Source organism: Apteryx rowi, unplaced genomic scaffold, assembly GCF_003343035.1.
Source record: "Apteryx rowi isolate R43461 unplaced genomic scaffold, aptRow1 scaffold_1239, whole genome shotgun sequence".
Lineage (NCBI taxonomy): Eukaryota > Metazoa > Chordata > Aves > Apterygiformes > Apterygidae > Apteryx > Apteryx rowi.
Window position 1 is genome coordinate 72,299 of NW_020447463.1, and position 18,556 is coordinate 90,854.

The 18,556-nt window shown below is 58.5% G+C and overlaps 2 protein-coding genes across 2 annotated transcripts in view; one reads left to right on the plus strand and one right to left on the minus strand.

Annotated features, from left to right (window-relative positions):
• Positions 1-239: 239 nt before the first annotated feature.
• Positions 240-4,723, plus strand: TMEM106C (transmembrane protein 106C). Its single transcript, XM_026055583.1, has 7 exons — positions 240-579; positions 916-979; positions 1,529-1,688; positions 1,791-1,931; positions 2,204-2,253; positions 2,559-2,612; positions 3,044-4,723. The coding sequence occupies exons 1-7, from the start codon at positions 324-326 to the stop codon at positions 3,201-3,203; spliced, it is 885 nt and encodes a 294-aa protein (XP_025911368.1). The 5' UTR covers positions 240-323; the 3' UTR covers positions 3,204-4,723.
• A 2,989-nt stretch (positions 4,724-7,712) lies between these two features.
• COL2A1 (collagen type II alpha 1 chain) overlaps positions 7,713-18,556 on the minus strand; it is a gene marked incomplete at its 5' end in the record, with an annotated part of 17,288 nt that continues 6,444 nt past the window's right edge. The window contains 34 exons of the mRNA XM_026055577.1: positions 7,713-7,970; positions 8,087-8,329; positions 8,588-8,775; positions 9,023-9,311; positions 9,394-9,501; positions 9,601-9,654; positions 9,810-9,917; positions 10,021-10,074; positions 10,649-10,756; positions 10,956-11,009; positions 11,278-11,385; positions 11,943-12,050; positions 12,134-12,295; positions 12,677-12,730; positions 12,811-12,864; positions 13,054-13,161; positions 13,251-13,304; positions 13,391-13,444; positions 13,533-13,586; positions 13,686-13,739; positions 13,834-13,941; positions 14,051-14,149; positions 14,277-14,321; positions 14,409-14,462; positions 14,597-14,650; positions 14,865-14,918; positions 15,112-15,165; positions 15,268-15,366; positions 15,453-15,506; positions 16,539-16,637; positions 16,733-16,786; positions 16,870-16,977; positions 17,468-17,521; positions 18,490-18,549. Of these exons, the coding sequence (XP_025911362.1) occupies positions 7,824-7,970; positions 8,087-8,329; positions 8,588-8,775; positions 9,023-9,311; positions 9,394-9,501; positions 9,601-9,654; positions 9,810-9,917; positions 10,021-10,074; positions 10,649-10,756; positions 10,956-11,009; positions 11,278-11,385; positions 11,943-12,050; positions 12,134-12,295; positions 12,677-12,730; positions 12,811-12,864; positions 13,054-13,161; positions 13,251-13,304; positions 13,391-13,444; positions 13,533-13,586; positions 13,686-13,739; positions 13,834-13,941; positions 14,051-14,149; positions 14,277-14,321; positions 14,409-14,462; positions 14,597-14,650; positions 14,865-14,918; positions 15,112-15,165; positions 15,268-15,366; positions 15,453-15,506; positions 16,539-16,637; positions 16,733-16,786; positions 16,870-16,977; positions 17,468-17,521; positions 18,490-18,549 (3,159 nt within the window). The remainder of the gene's footprint in view (positions 7,971-8,086; positions 8,330-8,587; positions 8,776-9,022; positions 9,312-9,393; positions 9,502-9,600; positions 9,655-9,809; positions 9,918-10,020; positions 10,075-10,648; positions 10,757-10,955; positions 11,010-11,277; positions 11,386-11,942; positions 12,051-12,133; positions 12,296-12,676; positions 12,731-12,810; positions 12,865-13,053; positions 13,162-13,250; positions 13,305-13,390; positions 13,445-13,532; positions 13,587-13,685; positions 13,740-13,833; positions 13,942-14,050; positions 14,150-14,276; positions 14,322-14,408; positions 14,463-14,596; positions 14,651-14,864; positions 14,919-15,111; positions 15,166-15,267; positions 15,367-15,452; positions 15,507-16,538; positions 16,638-16,732; positions 16,787-16,869; positions 16,978-17,467; positions 17,522-18,489; positions 18,550-18,556) is intronic.

Here is an 18,556-nt window from a genome sequence, read left to right on the forward strand (position 1 = left end):
TGGGGGGGTTTCTGAGGGGGTCTGTGTTTTTGCAGGGGCTGTGTGGGAACGGGCTTCTGTTGAGGGATCCTTGAGGAGGGTATCTCAGGTTTTGCAGGTTTTAGGGGATGGGTCCCTGTGGGGAGGGGGAATGGTCTCTCTTTTCAGGGGTGTCTGAGGGGACATGGAACCCTTTTGGGGGGGATATTTAGAGGGGGATGGGGGGGGTTGGTCCCTGCGGGGAGCTGTCTGAGGGAGGCGTCCTGTGGCCAGTGACGCCCTTCATATCTGTAGTTAGGGGTGAGATTTCCTTGTCTGCCGGAAGCAGATCGAGAGCCTCTTTAATGACCTTTACTGCCCTTGCTATCTCCTGTCTTAGGCTATGCAGCTTTTCTGCAGCAGCTGCGATGGGTTCTCTCTATTCCCTCTCTGCTGACAATGCTGCCTCGAGGCAGAGGAAGAACGCTGATGATGATGATGATGACTTACTCGATAGCCGGGATCGTGAGGAAGACATTGCCAAGTTTCCGTACGTTGAATTCACAGGTCAGGACAGCATCACCTGTCCCACTTGCCAAGGCACTGGCTGCATTCCCACAGGTGACTATCTCCATTCAGACTTAAATACCATTTGAGCAGGGCAAAAATCTTCCTTATTTATGTGAAATAACTTTATTATAGACTCTTCTTCAAAAATAACACCAGCATTGTTTTTAGAAGTGCTTTTTAAATTTGTTTTTCACGCTTGTTGTTTGCTTCTTTCTGTGTTGATGTATAAGAAGCACGAGCACTTTACAAAAGCCAGATTCTTGCCTGGCAGAGGGCTGTGAATAAACCTTGCCTAGAGTTCACCAGCGTCCCAAAAATGTGATGATCCTTGCAAAGAAGAGTGACCTTGCAAGTGAACAGAGCTAACGTGCTCCTTTTGCTTTCCAGAGCAGGTAAATGAGCTGGTGGCTCTGATACCCTACACTGACCAACGGCTACGTCCACAGAGAACGTAAGTGCATAGTCTGAGTGTAATTATGTCTTTGCGAAGAGTAAATGGGGCTCTTTGTCATTTATGGCCACGGCTAAACATTTCACCCAGTCTGCAGTCTTTCCTTCATCTAGTGTTTTTGTTTTAGTCTAAGTATGCCAATAAATACAGTTTAAAATGTAACTTTAAATACTTCCTGTCAAATCCCACTGTAGGGGTGAACGCAGAAACAATGATACTACTCATACCCTTTGTCCCTGTGCCCTTCACTGAAGCTTTTGAAAAGAAGCTGGTTTACCAGCAGCGAAAACTCTAAATTGTGGAAAACATTATAGGGCCAACAATGATTCTCTGGTTACTCATTACCAAAAAATAAACTGTGTGAAGAGCAACGGTTTTGAGTAATATCAGATATCGAAAATGTAAGAGCAGCACTTTTGTGTCTTTCCCAGGGAAGAGCAGATAGTAGTTGTTTGTTGGCTAGGCTGAATTTTAGATTACGAGGTAATCTTGCAGTTGCAGATGCTGTGTTAGGGCAAAGGATGTGAAACCTTTTCCTGCCTCTTCCAGGAAGCAGTATGTCTTGCTGTCGGTGCTGCTCTGCCTTCTGATATCGGGGCTGGTGGTTTTCTTTCTGTTTCCGCACTCTGTCCTTGTGGATGACGATGGCATTAAAGTGGTTCGAGTTTGGTTTGACAAGAAGAACTCCATTGTCGTTCTTGCCATCACGGTAAAGTTTTGGCGCATCTGTGTTTGCAAGGGGAGAGATTTTGCTGCTGAGCTGTGAGAGAGGCCACCACTACTGATGTTTCCCCTCTCTCTCTCAAAACAGGCCACCTTAAGGATCAAAAACTCCAACTTCTACTCGGTTACAGTGACCAGCCTGACTAGCCAGGTGCAGTACATGAACACTGTCGTTGGAACCCAGCAGATCACCAACGTCTCCCGCATCCAGCCGCTGAGTGACAAACTGGTATTAGTCTTTCATTGCACATACGCTATTCGTGTCACCAGATATCAAAATTAGGCAGTGTTGCAAGTTAACTTAATCATAATCTATCTATACCCAAAGCTCTGGTGGGCAAAATAGTCTTAGCACTGGAATAGTCTGTGCTTTGTGCACGCCAGCCAAAAGAGAACCTAAAGTAGGAAAGATTCTCAGAGGGATGGTTTTAAACTGATACTGAGGGAGTCTCCTGCGTCACTAAAGCTGTATGTGAATGTGTTTTTCTTTTACCTTTGCAGGTGAATTTTACTGTGAAGGCGGAGATGGGTGGACCTTTCTCTTATGTGTAGTAAGAATTTACTATTTCTTCTGGATAACTGGGGAGAGGGCAGGTTTAAGCTGCTTTAATCAGAATTCACTCTGGAAAAGACTTTTTTTTTCTGCCGTTTTATGGAAAGTAGCTGTTTGTTAGAAACAACTTGATAGGTCACTTTATCAAGAGGTTTTTTGGGCCATGTCTCCAACTGAGTTAGCACAAAAGGGAAAATGTCATCAGAAGGTACCTGGGAAACATGGCTGTCTCTGAGATTTCCTTTGTGCATTAAACCCTGCTTAGTCTCTGCTGACCTACTTCTTTGTTTTGGTCTCTTCCAGTTTCTTCTGCACGTTTCCCAAGGTCAAGGTACATAACATAGTGATTTTTATGAGGTACGTTGTTCTCTACTCCTGACTCAAAGGGGAATTGCTGCTGCAGCAAACCTGTGGTCCATCAAGAGAATCCTGCTTGGCAGGTGCCCCAGCCTCACTGTTGTCAGCTTTAATTCATGCCAGTTGACACAGTTGGGTTAAAAAAAAAAAAAAAAAAAGGAAATGGGGAGAAGACAGCAGGTTATTCTAATCTGAGCGCTCTCATGACTAGTCGTGTGCTCTAGGGTCTGTGTTTGCTAGCACTGTGTATCCCCACCCGCTGCAGTGAGCAGTCTTGGCTGCACTTGAATGGATATCTGAGAGGATCCACAGCTTTTGAGGGGGAAGAGGAGTTGTGTGTCAAACACAAAACCTCCTGAATTTTCACATTTTAGTAGAGAAATCCCTGATGTTGGTCCCATCCTTCCCTAAATTTCTCTTCTCTCTCTCAGAACATCAGTGAAGCTCTCATACGTTGGCCACATGACCCAGAGCGCCTTGGAAAAGTACCATTACGTGGACTGCAGTACCAACTCCACGGCTTTCCCGGAGCCTCCACCCCTGCCGACCCCGTCAGCGCGAGGGGTAACCAAAGAGAAGTCCGTGCCCTGAGGACACGGCAAATATTTTCTGTGAGAGGTGGTTGTGCAGACAGATTTCCTGTGTGAAATACATAGCTGTGGAAAGGACCACGAACTTTCAAATGGAAGCAGAAGGATCGCTGTTGACTTTGGGGAATCCTGGCAGAGATATCTGAAAGCTCTGGGTCCATTTCACACTGTTCTCTATGCAGCTTGGCTGAATTGCTGGCCTGTCCCCAAAAATCTGTTTGAGGCGTTGTTCACGTGCAAGCAAACAAGCCCCTTCCCAAAGTAAGGGACCTGCTGGGCCTGCCTTCACCTTCAGCTCCAAAGAACAAATTTTTGGTAGGGGACCAGGACTCTGAAGCGCCATGCCTTGAAGTCCAAGGGTAAAACATTGAGTTGAATTTTGCAGCTGTTTTGAAGTTTAGCACTGCTTCTGGTCCTTCCAGGGCAAACTAATTAGTTCTGTGCAATTAATTGATGCATCCTTTGTTCAGTGGCAACACGTCATCAGCAGATTTCAAAGCAGGACTTGATGATAAGGGATTGTCCCTTGTGAGGAATGCGGAGATAAGGCATTCAGGCTTTATCTGTGCACATGTAACTTGCATTACATTGATGGTTTCAATTCCTTTTCCTTCTATGCGTGCTGCTTCTGTTGCACAGATTTTGCTTGCTGGCAGCAATCTGAGGCTGCCGACAGCGAATCGATACCAAAACTAGAGTCTTAATGAAGACAACCTCAGGAAGTGCAGTGCTGCTGGGGGTGTGCTAAGGGGCTACACAGCTGGACCCTCCTCCCTCTCGCACTGCTCCGAAGCTGCTGCTCGGGGCGTACGCGGTGTTCGACAGCTGTGAGTTCCTCTGCCTCCCTTTGTACTTGTGCCTGCTGCTTTCCCGAAGATTGGGGACGGATCTGTGAAGGGACAGTATTGTAGAATGCTGCTATTTATACTGCCGCGCGTTTTCCCCATAGGAAAGGATGTATAAAGACCAAATATGCAAGTGCTGCTGTGTTGGCTTCCTTTTAGTGCCCTTCAGGCAAATGAGTGCAGATTTCAACTGATTTGGGGCAAGCTAGCATGAGTTTCTTGTTTCAAAGGCTTACCTTACAGGAGCCCTTTGTTCCAGAAGGATGGTATCGAGTGCGATCTTAAACTTAATGTGAAAGTCAAGCACAGCACCCACTTGAGTTCTCGCTACAGATTTCTTGCACCGTTTGCAGCTTAGAGGATTGCACATCCTGCTTTTGCCCTTTATAGTTTTCCTGGAACTTAATCACTGCAGCCTCCGGGGAGTGCACCTACATCTTTCCCTGGCTGTCCCTTATGAGCTAGGTTGTGCTAGTGTGGGTGGGTGTGTGTGGAAACAAAACACAAGTAAAGGCTGCAAAGGAAACCATTAAGATCACGGTGTTTTTTTCAATGAAGGATGCTTTATTTTGGGTGAGTGTGGAAAAAAATACATGTTGTTTTTTTAAGAAGTGGCACTTCCGCCTAGCAGAATTTCTAGAACTGAATTTACTTATTAAAACTGAATTGTATATTATTGTGCGGTGTCGTTTGTTGGAAACAGAAGCGAAGCTGTGTGTTTCTCCTTTTGCCTTGTGGTTGGCCTAGTGTCCTCCCTTTCGCTGTACCTCTTACTTGGAAGCACCCGTTCTTTCACTGATGATTTGGGGAAATGAGGGTTGAACGGGAGAACTAGCTCCTAAGTCTGGAAAGCAACAGAGAGTCTTCCCTAGAAAAGTTCAGTTCTTAAGCCTCTGTTATCATGGTGGCAAAGGCAAAGCTTCCTGAAATACGAAGGGAATCGACTCGGAGTGGAGGTATCCCTCACTTTGAAGGGAGGCCTGGAGCTGGACACCAGGGGTGTCATAACTGGAGTTTGCCTCTCCGCGCTGGACCTGTGGCATGGTCCCTGGGGGGTCTTGCATGTCGGCTTTGCACTGAGGCCAGTTCACTGCTTTTTCGTTTCAAAGGAGAAGGGCTGCGAAACTCGACCAGAGCAGGAGCTCTTGCAGGAACCATGAAGCCATGGTCCTTCCGGAGCCTCCGTTTCCACATGGGGCAGCTCAGACTGATAAAAGGATTTGCAGAACCAAGTTCTGTGGCTGTTGCACTGCTGCTGATCCGTGCAATTTCAATCACAAGTTTCTCACATGACTTTCCTAAAAAACCCTAACTTAGCTCTCACAGTTATGATGAGCTATAGTTTTTCTTTTTTTCTCTTATTTTTAATTTTTTTTAAGATGAGGAAATAACCAACTACATTCTCTATCCACCTTGTTTTTCAAGCCGTTGGCTTCCTGCCTTTCAACAGCCCTGCAGCTTGGTTCTCCTTGTGGGGTGGCACGCGATGTCCACGAAGGGCAGCAGCAGCCTCCCGCTACCCGGATTGCCGCTTCCTTCCGGCGATAAGCGACGCTCTCCAGCTCCTAGTGCAACCAGTTGTTCAAAGCAACCTACTGGGGGGGAAAAGTGGGAGACACCACTCAGTTTAGTGATGCTCTGGGGGGGGCTCGTGGGATGCCTGCAGCGGGACCCTTGGTCTTGGGTGAACGGGAAAGCTGCTTTGCGTTGGGCTGGTGCTGCGTCGGATACCAGCAGTGAGCCGGAGCGCTGGTAATTAGGGATGCCCTCTGGGTCATGTGGCAAAGCCCTTGGCCTTTTAAAGGGCATTTGTTTTGAAAATCCTTCTTAATCCTCCAATCCTTCTTAATGAATTTCTTCTGCCAATGTTTTTAAAGATGCCAATCTGGGAAAGGCTGGTTTGCGTGCTTTAACAGCGGTGCTTGCTGCCACGTTGCCGGCTGCGAGTGTTCGGAGTCATGAGGTAGGCCCCGAAGTAGCATTTTTAAGAGGTGTTTCTTTTTTTTTTTAATCCTTTAAAGTCATATTTTTCTTAATGGAAAACTGCAGCGTTCGTATTGTCAATTGATGCAAAAGAAAAACAAAACCTTGGGCTTTAACAAAAAGCGCTGTCGTGCATCTTGTAAAGCTTGAGTCAACAGCTCCCTGGTCGACCATTCACGCACATAAAGATCGAGTGGGTTTGTAACGCCTTGTGGGCTAACTTTAAGACAGGGGAAAAAAAAAAAATCAGCTACTGAGGCTTTTCCTCTAGTTAGCAAGTGTGTTTAAGAGGAGAACTTCGTATATGTAACTTTTTTTATTAAACCGTGCAATGACAGCCATGCTGTTTTAACTTTTTTTTTTAATTAAAGGTTTCCGTTTGTTGTGACATATCCTCGATCAGATAAAAACATCATTCGACAAAGATTACGGCGTCAGGTGGAAATTAGCGTGAATAGAACAAACTCAGTGATGGGCTCTTATCTTTTCTTTTTTAATAGGAAAAGCATTCTGCCTTTAACGGAGAAAACAGGGTGCGTGGAGGGGAGGGAGGTTGGGGAGCCGGAGGAAGGCAGAGGGATGGAGCTGTTTCACGAGAAGTCGGTGCCTGCATGTGATGGCTGTGAACTCTACCGCCGTCAGCAGTGCAAAATGTGTCCTTAAATTATATTTTCCATGCACAAAATAGCACTGTTTCCTTAGTGGGAAGAAGGGGTGTTAGAGGTTTTAGGGATCAATCCGTGCGCCTAGACTTAAGGAATGTTAAGAGAAACGTTTAGCGGCTCTTCCATCCTCCCGCAAACCTCTCCCTGCGTGTCCTGCTCGCCCCCTGGCTGTGGCCGGACCCATTTCCAGGAGACTTGGTCTCAGCCTCCCTCTTCCCACTGGTTTTACTGGGTTTTACTGGTTTCCCAGCCCTAGAAGAGAAAGCACGTGCCTCAACCCACCCTGGCACCGTCGCAGGGGTGAGGGGGAACGAACGATCCTGCAGAAATCTCGCAGCTGCAGTGTTTGCTCCCGGTGTTTCAAGCTTTTTTTCACTTATTTTTTTCCCCGTTTTTTTTTTCCTCCTCTCATTTTGAGGTTTTTTTCTGCGTTTGAGATAGCTTCAAACCAGTAAAGCCTAAGATTTGCCCTTAAAACTTCCTTTATCGTGGCTGAGGAAGGGGGGGGGGGAAAAGCCAACGAACTGAGAAAGGGCCGCAAAGGGCAAGAGCCTGCAGCAAACGCGTCCGGCGAGAGACGAAAAGAAACACAGCGCAGATCGACTTGTACTTTCCACCAAAGGTTTTTTTTTTTTTTTATATCAATCGATGTTAAAAAATACAGACTTGTTTTACAATAATAGCACCATTTTTGTTGTATTATACATAGCACTCCTGCTGGTGATACACACGGGGAGGGACGGGGACGGGAGGGGATTAGTTTATACCCGGACCTGGGAGATCCCTTTTGCGGGGAGGCGCCTTCGTACCTGCCAGTTAGATTCCCACCTCCGCCTGACCCAAAAATAGGTCTTACAGGAAGACAATAAATAAATAAGACCGTGGTTTTATTTCGCAGTCTGCCCCGTGACGGCTTTGGCAATAGTCCCAAACGGAAGCGCCTGAATCGAGGGGGATTTGGGGGTCGTTTCAGCCATTCAGTGCAGAAGTCGTCCGAGTGATTGGAAAGTACTCAGGTCCTTGGGGGTGGGCGTTTTTTTTTTTTTCCTGCTCGTTTTTTAACGGTATTGGGCTGGATTAAAAAACAAAAAACCAAAACAGACAAACACACAAATAAAACAACTCTTTTTACAAGAAGCAGACTGGGCCAATATCCACGCCAAACTCCTGCTCGGCTCCACCAATGTCCATAGGTGCAATATCTACAATGGGCAGGCGTGAGGTCTTCTGCGATCGGTATTCGATGACTGTCTTGCCCCATTTGCCAGTGTGTTTCTGCGAAGGAAGCGAGCGAGGAGGGAGGTTATCGGACGTCCCGGAGCCATCCAAACCCGTGACACCTCCTCGTGGCCCGAACGGGGCTTGGTGGCCCCCCCCTACCAGGGACTTACCGTGCAGCCGTCCTCCAGGGCGCTGTATGTGAACCTGCTGTTGCCCTCGGCTCTGATCTCCACGTCGTTGGAGCCCTGGATGAGGATGGCTTTCTTCAGGTTGCCCGACTCCTCGTCCATGTAGGCGATGCTGTTCTTGCAGTGGTAGGTGACGTTCTGGGAGCCTTCGGTGGACAGGAGGCGGAGGAAGGTCATCTGGATGTTGGCAGTGTTGGGAGCCAGGTTTTCATCGCCGTAGCTAAACTGCAGGGAAAAGGAGAGACGTTGTTAGAGCCCGCAGGGGTTGCGACGACCCTTTTGAGGGGACTTCCACACCTAATGTTCCTGGATGGCTGCGAAAGTCGCAGCCTTTTCCCTTTGCTTTGCAGAGCTAAACCGACCCGCTCCATACTTTCAAGATAATCCTCAAAAACGGCCAGTTTACGATCCTTGAAAATGCCTTCCCTTGCTCAGCCTCCCATCCCATGCCCGGAGCGCAACGTGGACATCGGGGATGCTTACGTGGAAACCACCGTTGATGGTCTCTGCAAACCAGATGTGCTTCTTCTCTTTGGTCTTGCTGGTCCACCAGTTCTTCTTGGGGATGCTGCTCGGGGTCGGGTAGACGCAGGTCTCGCCTGTCTCCATGTTGCAGAAAACCTTGATGGCGTCCAAGGTGCAGCCCTGGTTCGGGTCGATCCAGTAGTCTCCTGCAGCGGGGAAGATGAGCAGCATGTGTTAACGTCAGGTTTGGGAGAAGCCAAGTCTGGCGTGCCGATTCCCGGGAAAATGGGGGTTGCGTGTGGGGGGATTCAGCGGTGCAGAGGAGGAAGAGGAGAGCCTGAAGGTCTTATGGGCCAGGAGCAAAGAGTGGTGCAGATCCGGCTGCTCTCCTGAGTGCCGGGCTGGGTGAAGAGGGACGGGCAAGGCGATAGGCAGCAACAGGGAGGCTCTTACCGCTCTTCCACTCGGGATGGCAGAGTTTGAGGTCGCGGCAGGTCCTGGCCGGGTTCTTCTTGGAGCCCTCGGGGCTGCGGATGCTCTCGATCTGGTTGTTGAGGGATTTCAGCGTGGCGTCCACCTCGACGTCGTGCTGCCGCAGGCCACCGGCCGCCTCGTCCGCCCGCATGTAGCGGATGGGATCGGGGCCCTTCTCCACCTGGCCGAGGCCAGCGAAAGCGGACATGTCGATGCCGGTGCCCGGGGGGCCAGGAGGACCAGGAGGACCAGGATTTCCAGGGGGACCCTACGAGAGCAAGAAGACGTGGTCTTGACGATCTGGTTTGCAAGCCAGAGCCTCTTCCCGGCCACCTTGGCCTTTCACTCACCGCAGGACCTGGTTCCCCACTCCGTCCGCGGGGGCCGGGAGGACCGATGGGGCCGGGCATGCCGTTGGAGCCGTCTTTGCCAGAGGGGCCGACGGGGCCTGGGGGACCCTAGGAGAGAGCCCCGAAGGGAGTCAGCGCAAGGCGCCGGGAATCCAGGGTGCACCGAGGACGGAGGCGCCCCGGGAAGACCCCACCGGCAGGACTTACCCTGGGGCCGGAGGGACCAGCGGGACCAGCAGCACCTTGGTCTCCAGAAGGACCCTGCGGAAGGAGAAAAGCGGCCGGTTACCTGCCCGCATTGGAGGTGAGGGATGCTCTTCCCCAGCGCAGCCGACGCACGGCTCCCTCCATGGCCGGAGCGATCCTGGGAGCAAGATCCGGAGGCTCTTGCAGGGCAGAGCGTTGGCGACACTCACAGGAGGTCCGGGAAGACCTTGCAGCCCGGTGAAGCCTCGGTGACCCTTCAGCCCTCTCTCTCCAGCCTCGCCGGTCTCACCCTTGTCTCCGCGAGGACCTTGGGGACCCTGGAAGCAGAGCGGAGCGGCTGTCGGGCACAGGTGGGAGACCGAGGGCGCCGTGGGAGCCCGGCGCAGCGCGCGCCGGGGCCGGGTGACGAGCGGTACTCACCGGCATGCCCCGAGCGCCAGCGGGACCGGAGGGACCCATGGGTCCTTGGGCACCCTGGGGAGAGAGAAGAGGGGAGTCGGCGGGAGCCGGGCGATGCCGTCGGGGACTCTCCGAACCAGTCCCGACGGGTGGCCGAACCCCGACCCGCGAGCCGGAGCCTGGCGCCAACCTGCTCCCCGCCGCACCAGCAAAAAGCAACGGCGGCTGGTTCAAAGCAGCATCCTTAAATACTCCGAGCCGGAGCGTTTGCGCCAAATAATCCCCTTCCCACCGCGAGCCATTTGCAAATAACCCTGGCAGCTTTTCCCTGCCTGAGGCTCCCGGGGCGTTTGGTGCTCCCCGGGCAGCGCTTGTGCGCGTGCAGAGACCTAACTGGGCTCCAGACACTAATGAATCCTCCGGAAGCTGCTCCGAATGGCTGGCAGCCGCTAACGGGACCCCGGGCGCCGCTCGGAGCTAGCGACAGCCGCCCAAACTGCGCCCGCCCGGCTCTCCCGATTACTCCGAGCTTTTAATTGCACCCCGGGCGATGCTGTCAATTATTCCAGCGTTTATCCGCGCCTCGCTTAAAGAGCCCCTAAACCCAACGAGCCGTCGCCCTGGCCGCGCGGCAGGCACCGGCACTCACCGATTCGCCTCTGTCGCCTTGTTTGCCGGTGGGACCGACGGGGCCGGGAGCGCCGGGGGCTCCGGGAGCGCCGGGAGCGCCCACGGGACCCGTCTCGCCACGGTCGCCCTGTACGGAGACAACGGGGCCGTGAGGGCGGCGCGGATCCTCGGCGGCTCCACGGGGCGAAGGATGCTCGGGAAGGGACACTCGGCGCCGGCACCCTGGGTGCTTGCGGCCGAGGGAAGGGGCTTTTTGGCCAAAAAAAGGGGAATTTTTGGCCAGGAGATGGGACTTCAGGGATGGTTTTCCCGCGGGGTGACCTCACCTTCACGCCGGCGGCGCCGTCTCTGCCCGGGGGGCCGTCGGAGCCGGGGGTGCCCTGCGGACCAGGAGAGAAGTTACATCCCCGATGGAGCGTTTCCCCATGGAGGGGAGCAGGATGCATGCAAAATCATGGGAATTGGCTATTAAATCCCCCCTGGCAAAGCAAACATTGTGCCGAGCTGCACAACCCCCCCACCCCGGGCTCTTGCAGCAGGAATCGATGCCCAGTGCCAGGATTTTGGATACAGCCCAGGATTGCGGCATGGCTCCGGCTCCTTCCAGCCTGATCCCTTTCCCGACCCGCTGGCCGGTGTTTCGCCTACCTCTCGCCCAGGTTCGCCGGAGGGACCCGTCAGCCCGGGGGGACCCACGGGGCCGGGGGGGCCGCGGTCGCCCGCGGAGCCAGGAGCTCCTTGTTTTCCAGGTTCGCCCTAGACGGGAGGAGAGAAGAGGGGAGACGCCGCCGGTGAGCCGCGCACGAGGCGTCCCTGCGCCGCCCTTCGCCCGGCGGGCGGCTGATTTTAAGCCTTCCAGACCCCCCCAAAGCAAAAAAGCATCAAACCCCCCCCCCCCCCAGCTGCTGCCCCCTCGTTAATGCAAGAGTCTCCCTGGCTCGTCGGGGCTGCAAATCGGCCGCCCCGGCGCCGGCGGCCCGAGCACTTGCAGCCAGCGACTCCCGGAGGGGGAAACCCAGCTTTGCAAAACCCGCGGCTGCATCCGGACGCGGGGCCGGCAAGGACTCGGAGCCGGCGGCGGAGCCGGTTGCCCCTTCCATCTTCCCGGTCCGAGGTGCCGACAGCCAGCACCGGGGCGGGGAGAGGAGCTGGGGACTCGCCGCTCTGCATGGCCGGCTCAGCCCTTGCCCCGACCGTCCCCACGTGCCGAATCCCCTTAAACCCCCCCTCGGGATTTTTGCCCCGTGCCAGGGGGCAGCGGGAGACCCGGCTCCGCTCTTTTCCGGCACCGCCACCGCGGCGAAGCGACTCACCGACGGCCCCGGCAGCCCCGGGAAGCCTCTCTCGCCGCGCTGGCCGGGCAGACCGACGATGCCGCGTTGTCCCGCCAAGCCCTGGGGCCCGGGGGGGCCGTCGGGACCCTGCGAAAAGGCAGAAGACGGGGGCGGATGAGACCCAGCGCCGCTCCGCGCCGACGGAGCATCCCCCTCCCCAAAACACTTACCGCGGGGCCGTCCTCTCCGGGTTCGCCCTTCTCGCCGGGGGGACCAGCAGGACCTTGGAGACCGGGATCGCCGGCACGGCCTGGGGGTCCGGCATCACCACGAGCACCTTTGGGACCATCTTTGCCGGCGGATCCGGGCGGGCCGGGGGGGCCTGGGTTACCCTGGCAGGGGGGGAAGGAGAAGGAATCGGTGCAAATGCCGGTGGCTTTTCCACCTTCGCCCTCCCGATGCCGTTCGGGGCGGAAAGCGGAAGGAAATGCAGCCTCCTGATGCGCAGGGCGGGCTCCGGGTCTGCCCCCTGCCCCAAAACCCTTGGAAAGGCCCTTTCTATGGATTAAGGAATTGCCAAGAGCTGATGGGCATCGGCCCGGCGCTGTTGGGCTCAACATCTGCCCCCGGGGGGCTCGGAGTGAAATCCCTGAGCCGGGATGCGCCGTCCTTTCCCGCGCTTGGATACTGCCTTATGCACGGAGCAAGAATAAAAGCATCGTGCAAGGCGGGAGCGGGCGGAGGGGAACGATCCCAGCCGTCCCCGGACTCACATTGGGGCCGGGCGGTCCGACACGTCCGGCGGCGCCGGGGAATCCGGTGGCTCCCTGGGCAAGGAGAGAAACACGGATGAGCCGCTCGGCTCCCGGCTCGCCCGCCGCGGCCTCCCCTTCCCAGCGGTACTCACGGGGGGGCCCTGGGCACCGCGGGCTCCTTTGGGACCGGTCACACCGGTGGGACCCTGCGAAGGGGGACAAAAACGGGGTCAGAAACGCAATTTGGGGGGGGCCGGTGCCTCCTGCGCGGGATGCGGCGTCTCCGGCCCCGATGTTCCCGTCGGCTGCCCGGGTTCAGCCCCGGATTTCTTTTTCCCATGAAGGAAAAGCTCCGGGAGGGTTTCGTGGGGTGCGGGAATGTTGGCTTCACCCACCTGCGGGCCGGGCGCTCCGGAAGGACCTTGGGGACCGGGAGCGCCGGCGTCACCTTTCTGCCCAGGTTCTCCCTGCTCGCCTTTAGCGCCGGGTTGTCCGTCGGCCCCCTGGGTCAGGAAAAGGGGAGAGCGGCGGCCGTGAGAGCCGGCACAGCGCCGGCTGTGGGGGCTCAGGGTGGGGGGAGCCGAGTACTCACGGGGGGGCCGGCAAATCCGGCAGGACCGGGGGCTCCGGTCTCTCCGCGCTCGCCCTGCAACGGAGAGACGGGGAGGTTAAGGAGGGATGGGGACGGCTCGGAGCGCGGGGGCCACGGGGAGCCGCTGGCATCGCACTTACGGGGGCACCGCGGGCACCGGCAGCGCCGGATGGGCCGGGAGGGCCGGATTCACCCTGGAAAAGGAAGGATGGAGCAATGAGGAGGGGGTTTCCCGGTCTCTCCCGGGCGCAAGGCGGCAGCAGGGACCACCGGGGCTCTCACCTTCTCGCCGTTGGGACCGGCAGGGCCGGGGGGGCCGATGGGACCGGTCAGACCCTGCGGGAGAGAGGAAGATGAGGAGGAGCAGCCTTCGCCGGCCACCCGGGCCGGCACCGTCACCTACCGCCCCTTCCCGCGGGATCCCGTCTCGCTCACCCGCGCGCCGTCCTTGCCGGGAGCTCCCTCGGGCCCTTTCTCGCCGACGTCTCCCTGCGGGGCGAGTCGGCGGGACGCTGAGCCGAGCCGAGCCGAGGCCCGACGCCGCTCGGGACGCCCGCCGCAGCATCCCGCCGGCGGCACTTACCCGGTCTCCCTTGGGGCCGGCGATTCCGGCTGCTCCTCGCTCGCCCGGCATTCCCTGCAGCCCGGGGGGGCCCTGGGCGCCGTTGGGGCCGGCGGGGCCGGTGGCACCCTAAAGCAGAGCAGAATCCGCGTGTCACCCTCAGCCGGGACCCAGAAATCCCCCCCCCCCCGCGGTGGCACCGGCACGGCGCCTGCCGGATGTCACCGCCGTCACCTACCTTGGGTCCGTCGGTGCCCGGCGTGCCGGGGAGCCCGCGGGGACCTTGCAGCCCTTGAGCGCCGGGGGAGCCGCGTTCTCCGGGGAAGCCGCGTTCGCCCTGGCGCGGAGGGAAGCGGATTAGGAAAGGGGCAATGCCGGCGGTGGCGCGGGAATGGGAACGGTCGGGCTCTGCCAGCCGCCGCGGTCGCACCGAAAGCCGGAGCGCGGGAATGGGCCATACTCACTCTGGGACCGACGAGACCGGGGGTGCCGGCTTCTCCGGGAACGCCCTGCGGAAAGAGAGGGGTTTAAGCCCCCGCGCCGGGCGCCCGGCCGGGGGACACGCGGGAAAATGCGGAGGGGACGGGTGACCTCACCTGGTCTCCGGGTTTGCCGCCCTCTCCCGGGGGGCCTGGCGGGCCGGGAAGCCCCTGGAGGGAGGAAAAGCAGCGGTGTGAGCACGGCTGGCACGGGAAACGCTCCGGCAGCGCCCCGGAAAAACGCTTGCCGGCGGTGTCCCGAGCTGTGTCGGGGCTGAGCCCGGCTCGCTCTGCCCCCCGCTCACCTGGAAGCCGGAGGGTCCGGGGGCTCCTTGCTCTCCTCTCTCGCCGGCGGGACCCTGCGGAAAGGCCGGCGGTGAAGCGAACCCCGCCGGACTTTGGGAACGGGGTGGGAAACGGGGGCAGCCCCCGGCTTTGGGGCTCTCCGAGTCCCGTCACCGTCACTGGCAGGGCTGGGGCCGGCTGCTGCCCGGACCCCGCGGCGCTCCGGCCCCCCCAGCCCCCGTTTCCAGCCATTTTGGGGTCCCGAATGAGCAAAACCGGGGTGCTCACCGCGGGTCCCGGCGGGCCGGCAGCTCCCGTCTCGCCGTCTTTGCCAGGAAGACCCTAAGGAGGAGAAACCCGGCTTCAGCTCGGCGCGACGCCCCGATGCCCCCTCGTGCCTCAGTTTTCCCACCCGGAGAAATGGGTTGAAGGGGAAACGGTCGCAGTGCCCATCCCGAGACACCGCGGGGGGCCACGATTCGGGTGCAACCCCGAAATCCCAAACCCCCAAATCCCGAAACCCCAAATCACTTACTCGCAACCCCGGGGCGCCGGGAAGTCCCTTCTCCCCGGCTTTTCCGGGCTCGCCCTAGAGGGAAGAGAAGAGCCGTGGTGACGGGGACGCCACGGTGACGGGGACGCCGCGTTTCCCCGCGTCCTCGCCGCCCCGCGCCGCGCGTCAGATACTCACGTTAGCACCTTTGGGACCGGGGAACCCCATGACGCCGGGTTGTCCGCGAGCACCCTGCGGGCCGGGTGGGCCGGGGCGCCCGTCCTCGCCGGGAGCACCCTGTGGAGAAGCCGAGACGTGGACACGGGCCCCGGAAGCGCCCGGCCGCCCCGGCCCCCTTCCTCGCCCCCCGCGGCATCACTTACAGTTGGGCCAACTTTGCCTTGAGGACCAGCGTCTCCAGGGCGGCCGGTGAGACCCTAGGAGAAGAGGGAAGGGAAGAGGGGGCGGCTGCGGTAACTGGTGCTGGGTGTCAGGGTCCGACCTACCTCCGGCATGGAAAAGCGGGCGCTCCGGTCCTAGAGCTAATGGAGGAGGCTCCAAGGGATCCAGCCAACCCCAAAGAGCACCTTCACCAACCCCAAAGAGCATCTTAGCTAAACCCCAAAGAGCACTTTCACCAACCCCAAAGACCACCTTCGTCAACCCCAAAGAGTGTCTTAGCTAAACCCCAAAGACCACCTGCACCAACCCCAAAGACCACCTTAGCTAAACCCCAAAGAGCACTTTCACCAACCCCAAAGACCACCTTCGTCAACCCCAAAGAGTGTCTTAGCTAAACCCCAAAGACCACCTGCACCAACCCCAAAGACCACCTTAGCTAAACCCCAAAGAGCACTTTCACCAACCCCAAAGACCACCTTCGTCAACCCCAAAGAGTGTCTTAGCTAAACCCCAAAGACCACCTGCACCAACCCCAAAGACCACCTTAGCTAAACCCCAAAGACCACCTTCACCAAACCCAAAGAGCATCTTAGCTAAACCCCAAAGACCACCTTCACCAAACCCAAAGACCACCTTCCCCAGCCCCAAAGACCACCTTCCCCAATCCCAAAGACCACCTTCCCCAACCCCAAAGAGGTACCATGAGCCACCATGCATCACCGCCATCCCCGGTGGTGGCACTGACCCGGCCGAGATCTCCTCCCGGCCACGAGGGACGAGGCAGCGGGCAGAGGCCGCTTGGGCCAACCCGACCCTCGTCTTCCTCCGTGCTGCTGCCACCGGGCCGGGCGGCTTCACCTCACCAAGGCTCCCATTTAATGGGAAAGACCCGGGAGCTGGCGCAGGGCTTGGCAGTGCTGCCGGGCGCCTTGTTTCCCCGGGGAGGAAGGCTCCTTCCCGCGGGAAGCTGGGACCTTGCTGCATCCAGGCTCTTGGCATGGCCTCATGCTGCCGTTCCCGGCCCGGCATGCCGGATCCATCCCTCCCATCCCCGCCACGGTGCTCACCCTGGCGCCAGGCAGGCCGGGCTCTCCGGGGCGGCCGGGATCACCGGTGGCTCCTTTGGGACCGGCAAGGCCAGCGGGACCACGCTCACCCGGAGCACCCTGCGGAAAAACCGGGTGAGTTTGGGGGTGTTCGCGGGGGGCATCCCCGGAGTCCCCCCCCTTCCATCACCCCCTCCCTGACCCGGACGTCCCACCTTGGGTCCGGCCAGCCCGTCCTGTCCGGGGAAGCCGCGATTGCCGGGAGCACCCTGAGGGAGGAAGAAGAGGAGGAGCGAAGTCAGGGCAGGTGGTGGCGGGTGGCCCGCGCCGCGGGGACGGGGCGCCCACGCACCCGCTCGCCGGGGGGTCCGACGGGGCCGGCGGCGCCGGGCTCTCCACGCGCTCCTCTCTTGCCTTCCTCGCCAGACGGTCCGGGAGCACCCTGGGGTCCTGCGGGGCCCTGAGGAAGAGGAGGAGAGCGGGTCAGAGCGAGCCTTCCTCGTCCTGGAGGGAGGGGGGGGTGACAGCACCGAGGTTTGGGGGGGTCCCGTGGAGCAGGGTGGGAGCCCGGTGTGCCGGAGGGGAGCGGGCGGGGGGGGACACGGCAGCGAGACGGCGCCATTCCATGTCACAACCACGCCGGGGCTCAGCAGCACCACTGTGGATCCGGCCCCGGCGCATTGAGGCTGGTTAATGAAGCGACGGGGGAATGTTCCCAGCCCCGGGAAAAGCCGGGAAGCTGGGAGCCGGCGCAACACAGCAGCTATTGTTCCCCCGCGGCAGAGCCGGCTCCGGAGCACGGGAGGGGGGCTGCTGCCCGGCGAGGGGCCTCGTTAGGGGGAGAAGCTCGTTAGCCGCCGCCGAGAGGCTCCTTCCCGGCCGAGCGGCGGCGTTCCGGGCACAGGGACTGGCAGGGATGGAGGTGCCGGGATGGGCCTGGAGATACTCACCGTCTCGCCCTTGGGACCCTGCTCGCCTTTGAAGCCTGCGATGCCGGGTTCTCCCTGGGGGGGGGGAAAAGAGGTGGATGGGCGCGGGATAAGGGCTCCCATCCCTGCCTCCAGCCCCATCCCGCTCTCCATCCTCATCCCCCTCCTCATCCTCATCCTATCCTTGTTCCCATCTCTCTCTTACCTGTCCCCTTCCCTGTCTCCATCCCACCCTCATCACTGTCCCTGTCCGCTTTCCTGTCCCCATCCTCATCCCTATCCTCATTCCCAACCCCATTCCTATCTCCATCCTCTCTGCTGTCCCATCCCCATCCCTGTCTCCATCCTCATCCTTGTCCCTATCCCCATACCCATCCTTATCCCCATCCCTGACCTATCCCTGTCTCCATCCCCACCCCTGTCTCTGTACCTGTCCCCATCCTATTCCCATGCCCCTTCCCATTCCTGTCCCTGTCTCCATCCTCATCTCCATCCTCATCCCATCCCTCTCCCCATTCTCTTTCCTGTCCCCACCCCTATCTCTGTCCCCATCCCATCCTCGTCACTGCCTCTGTCCCATCCCTGTCCCCATCCTCCTCTCCATTCTCGTCCCCATCCTCATCCTTGTCCCTCTCCCTCTCCATCCCCATTCCTGGCCCATTCCTGTCCCTGTCTCCATCCTCATCCTCATCCTCATCCCCAACGCTATCCCCATCCCTGTCCCCATCCCCATTCCATCCTCTTTCCTGTCCCCATCCCCATCTTCATCCCCACCCTCATCCCCGTCCCCCTCGCTGTCCCTGTCCCCCTCCCGTTCCCAAGGGCCCCTTTGGGGACCCAGGAGCGGGTGTCCAGGGGGGGGGTGGCACAAGGGGGATTCGGGCAGGGGAAGGACCTGCCCCCAGGTGACACCCAGAGGGGACCCCAGAGGGGACCCCGCAGGGAGCTGGGGGCAAGGGGGCGGAGCCTGTGGCCAAGGGGGAGGGGCCAAGCCACCTGGGCGGAGCCTGGGCGAGGTGGGGGGGTTCAGGGGGGGCTCTTACCGTCTGGCCTTTGGGTCCCAGCGGGCCGGTGGCGCCCTGGGGGCCGGGGGGGCCGCGGGGGCCGGGG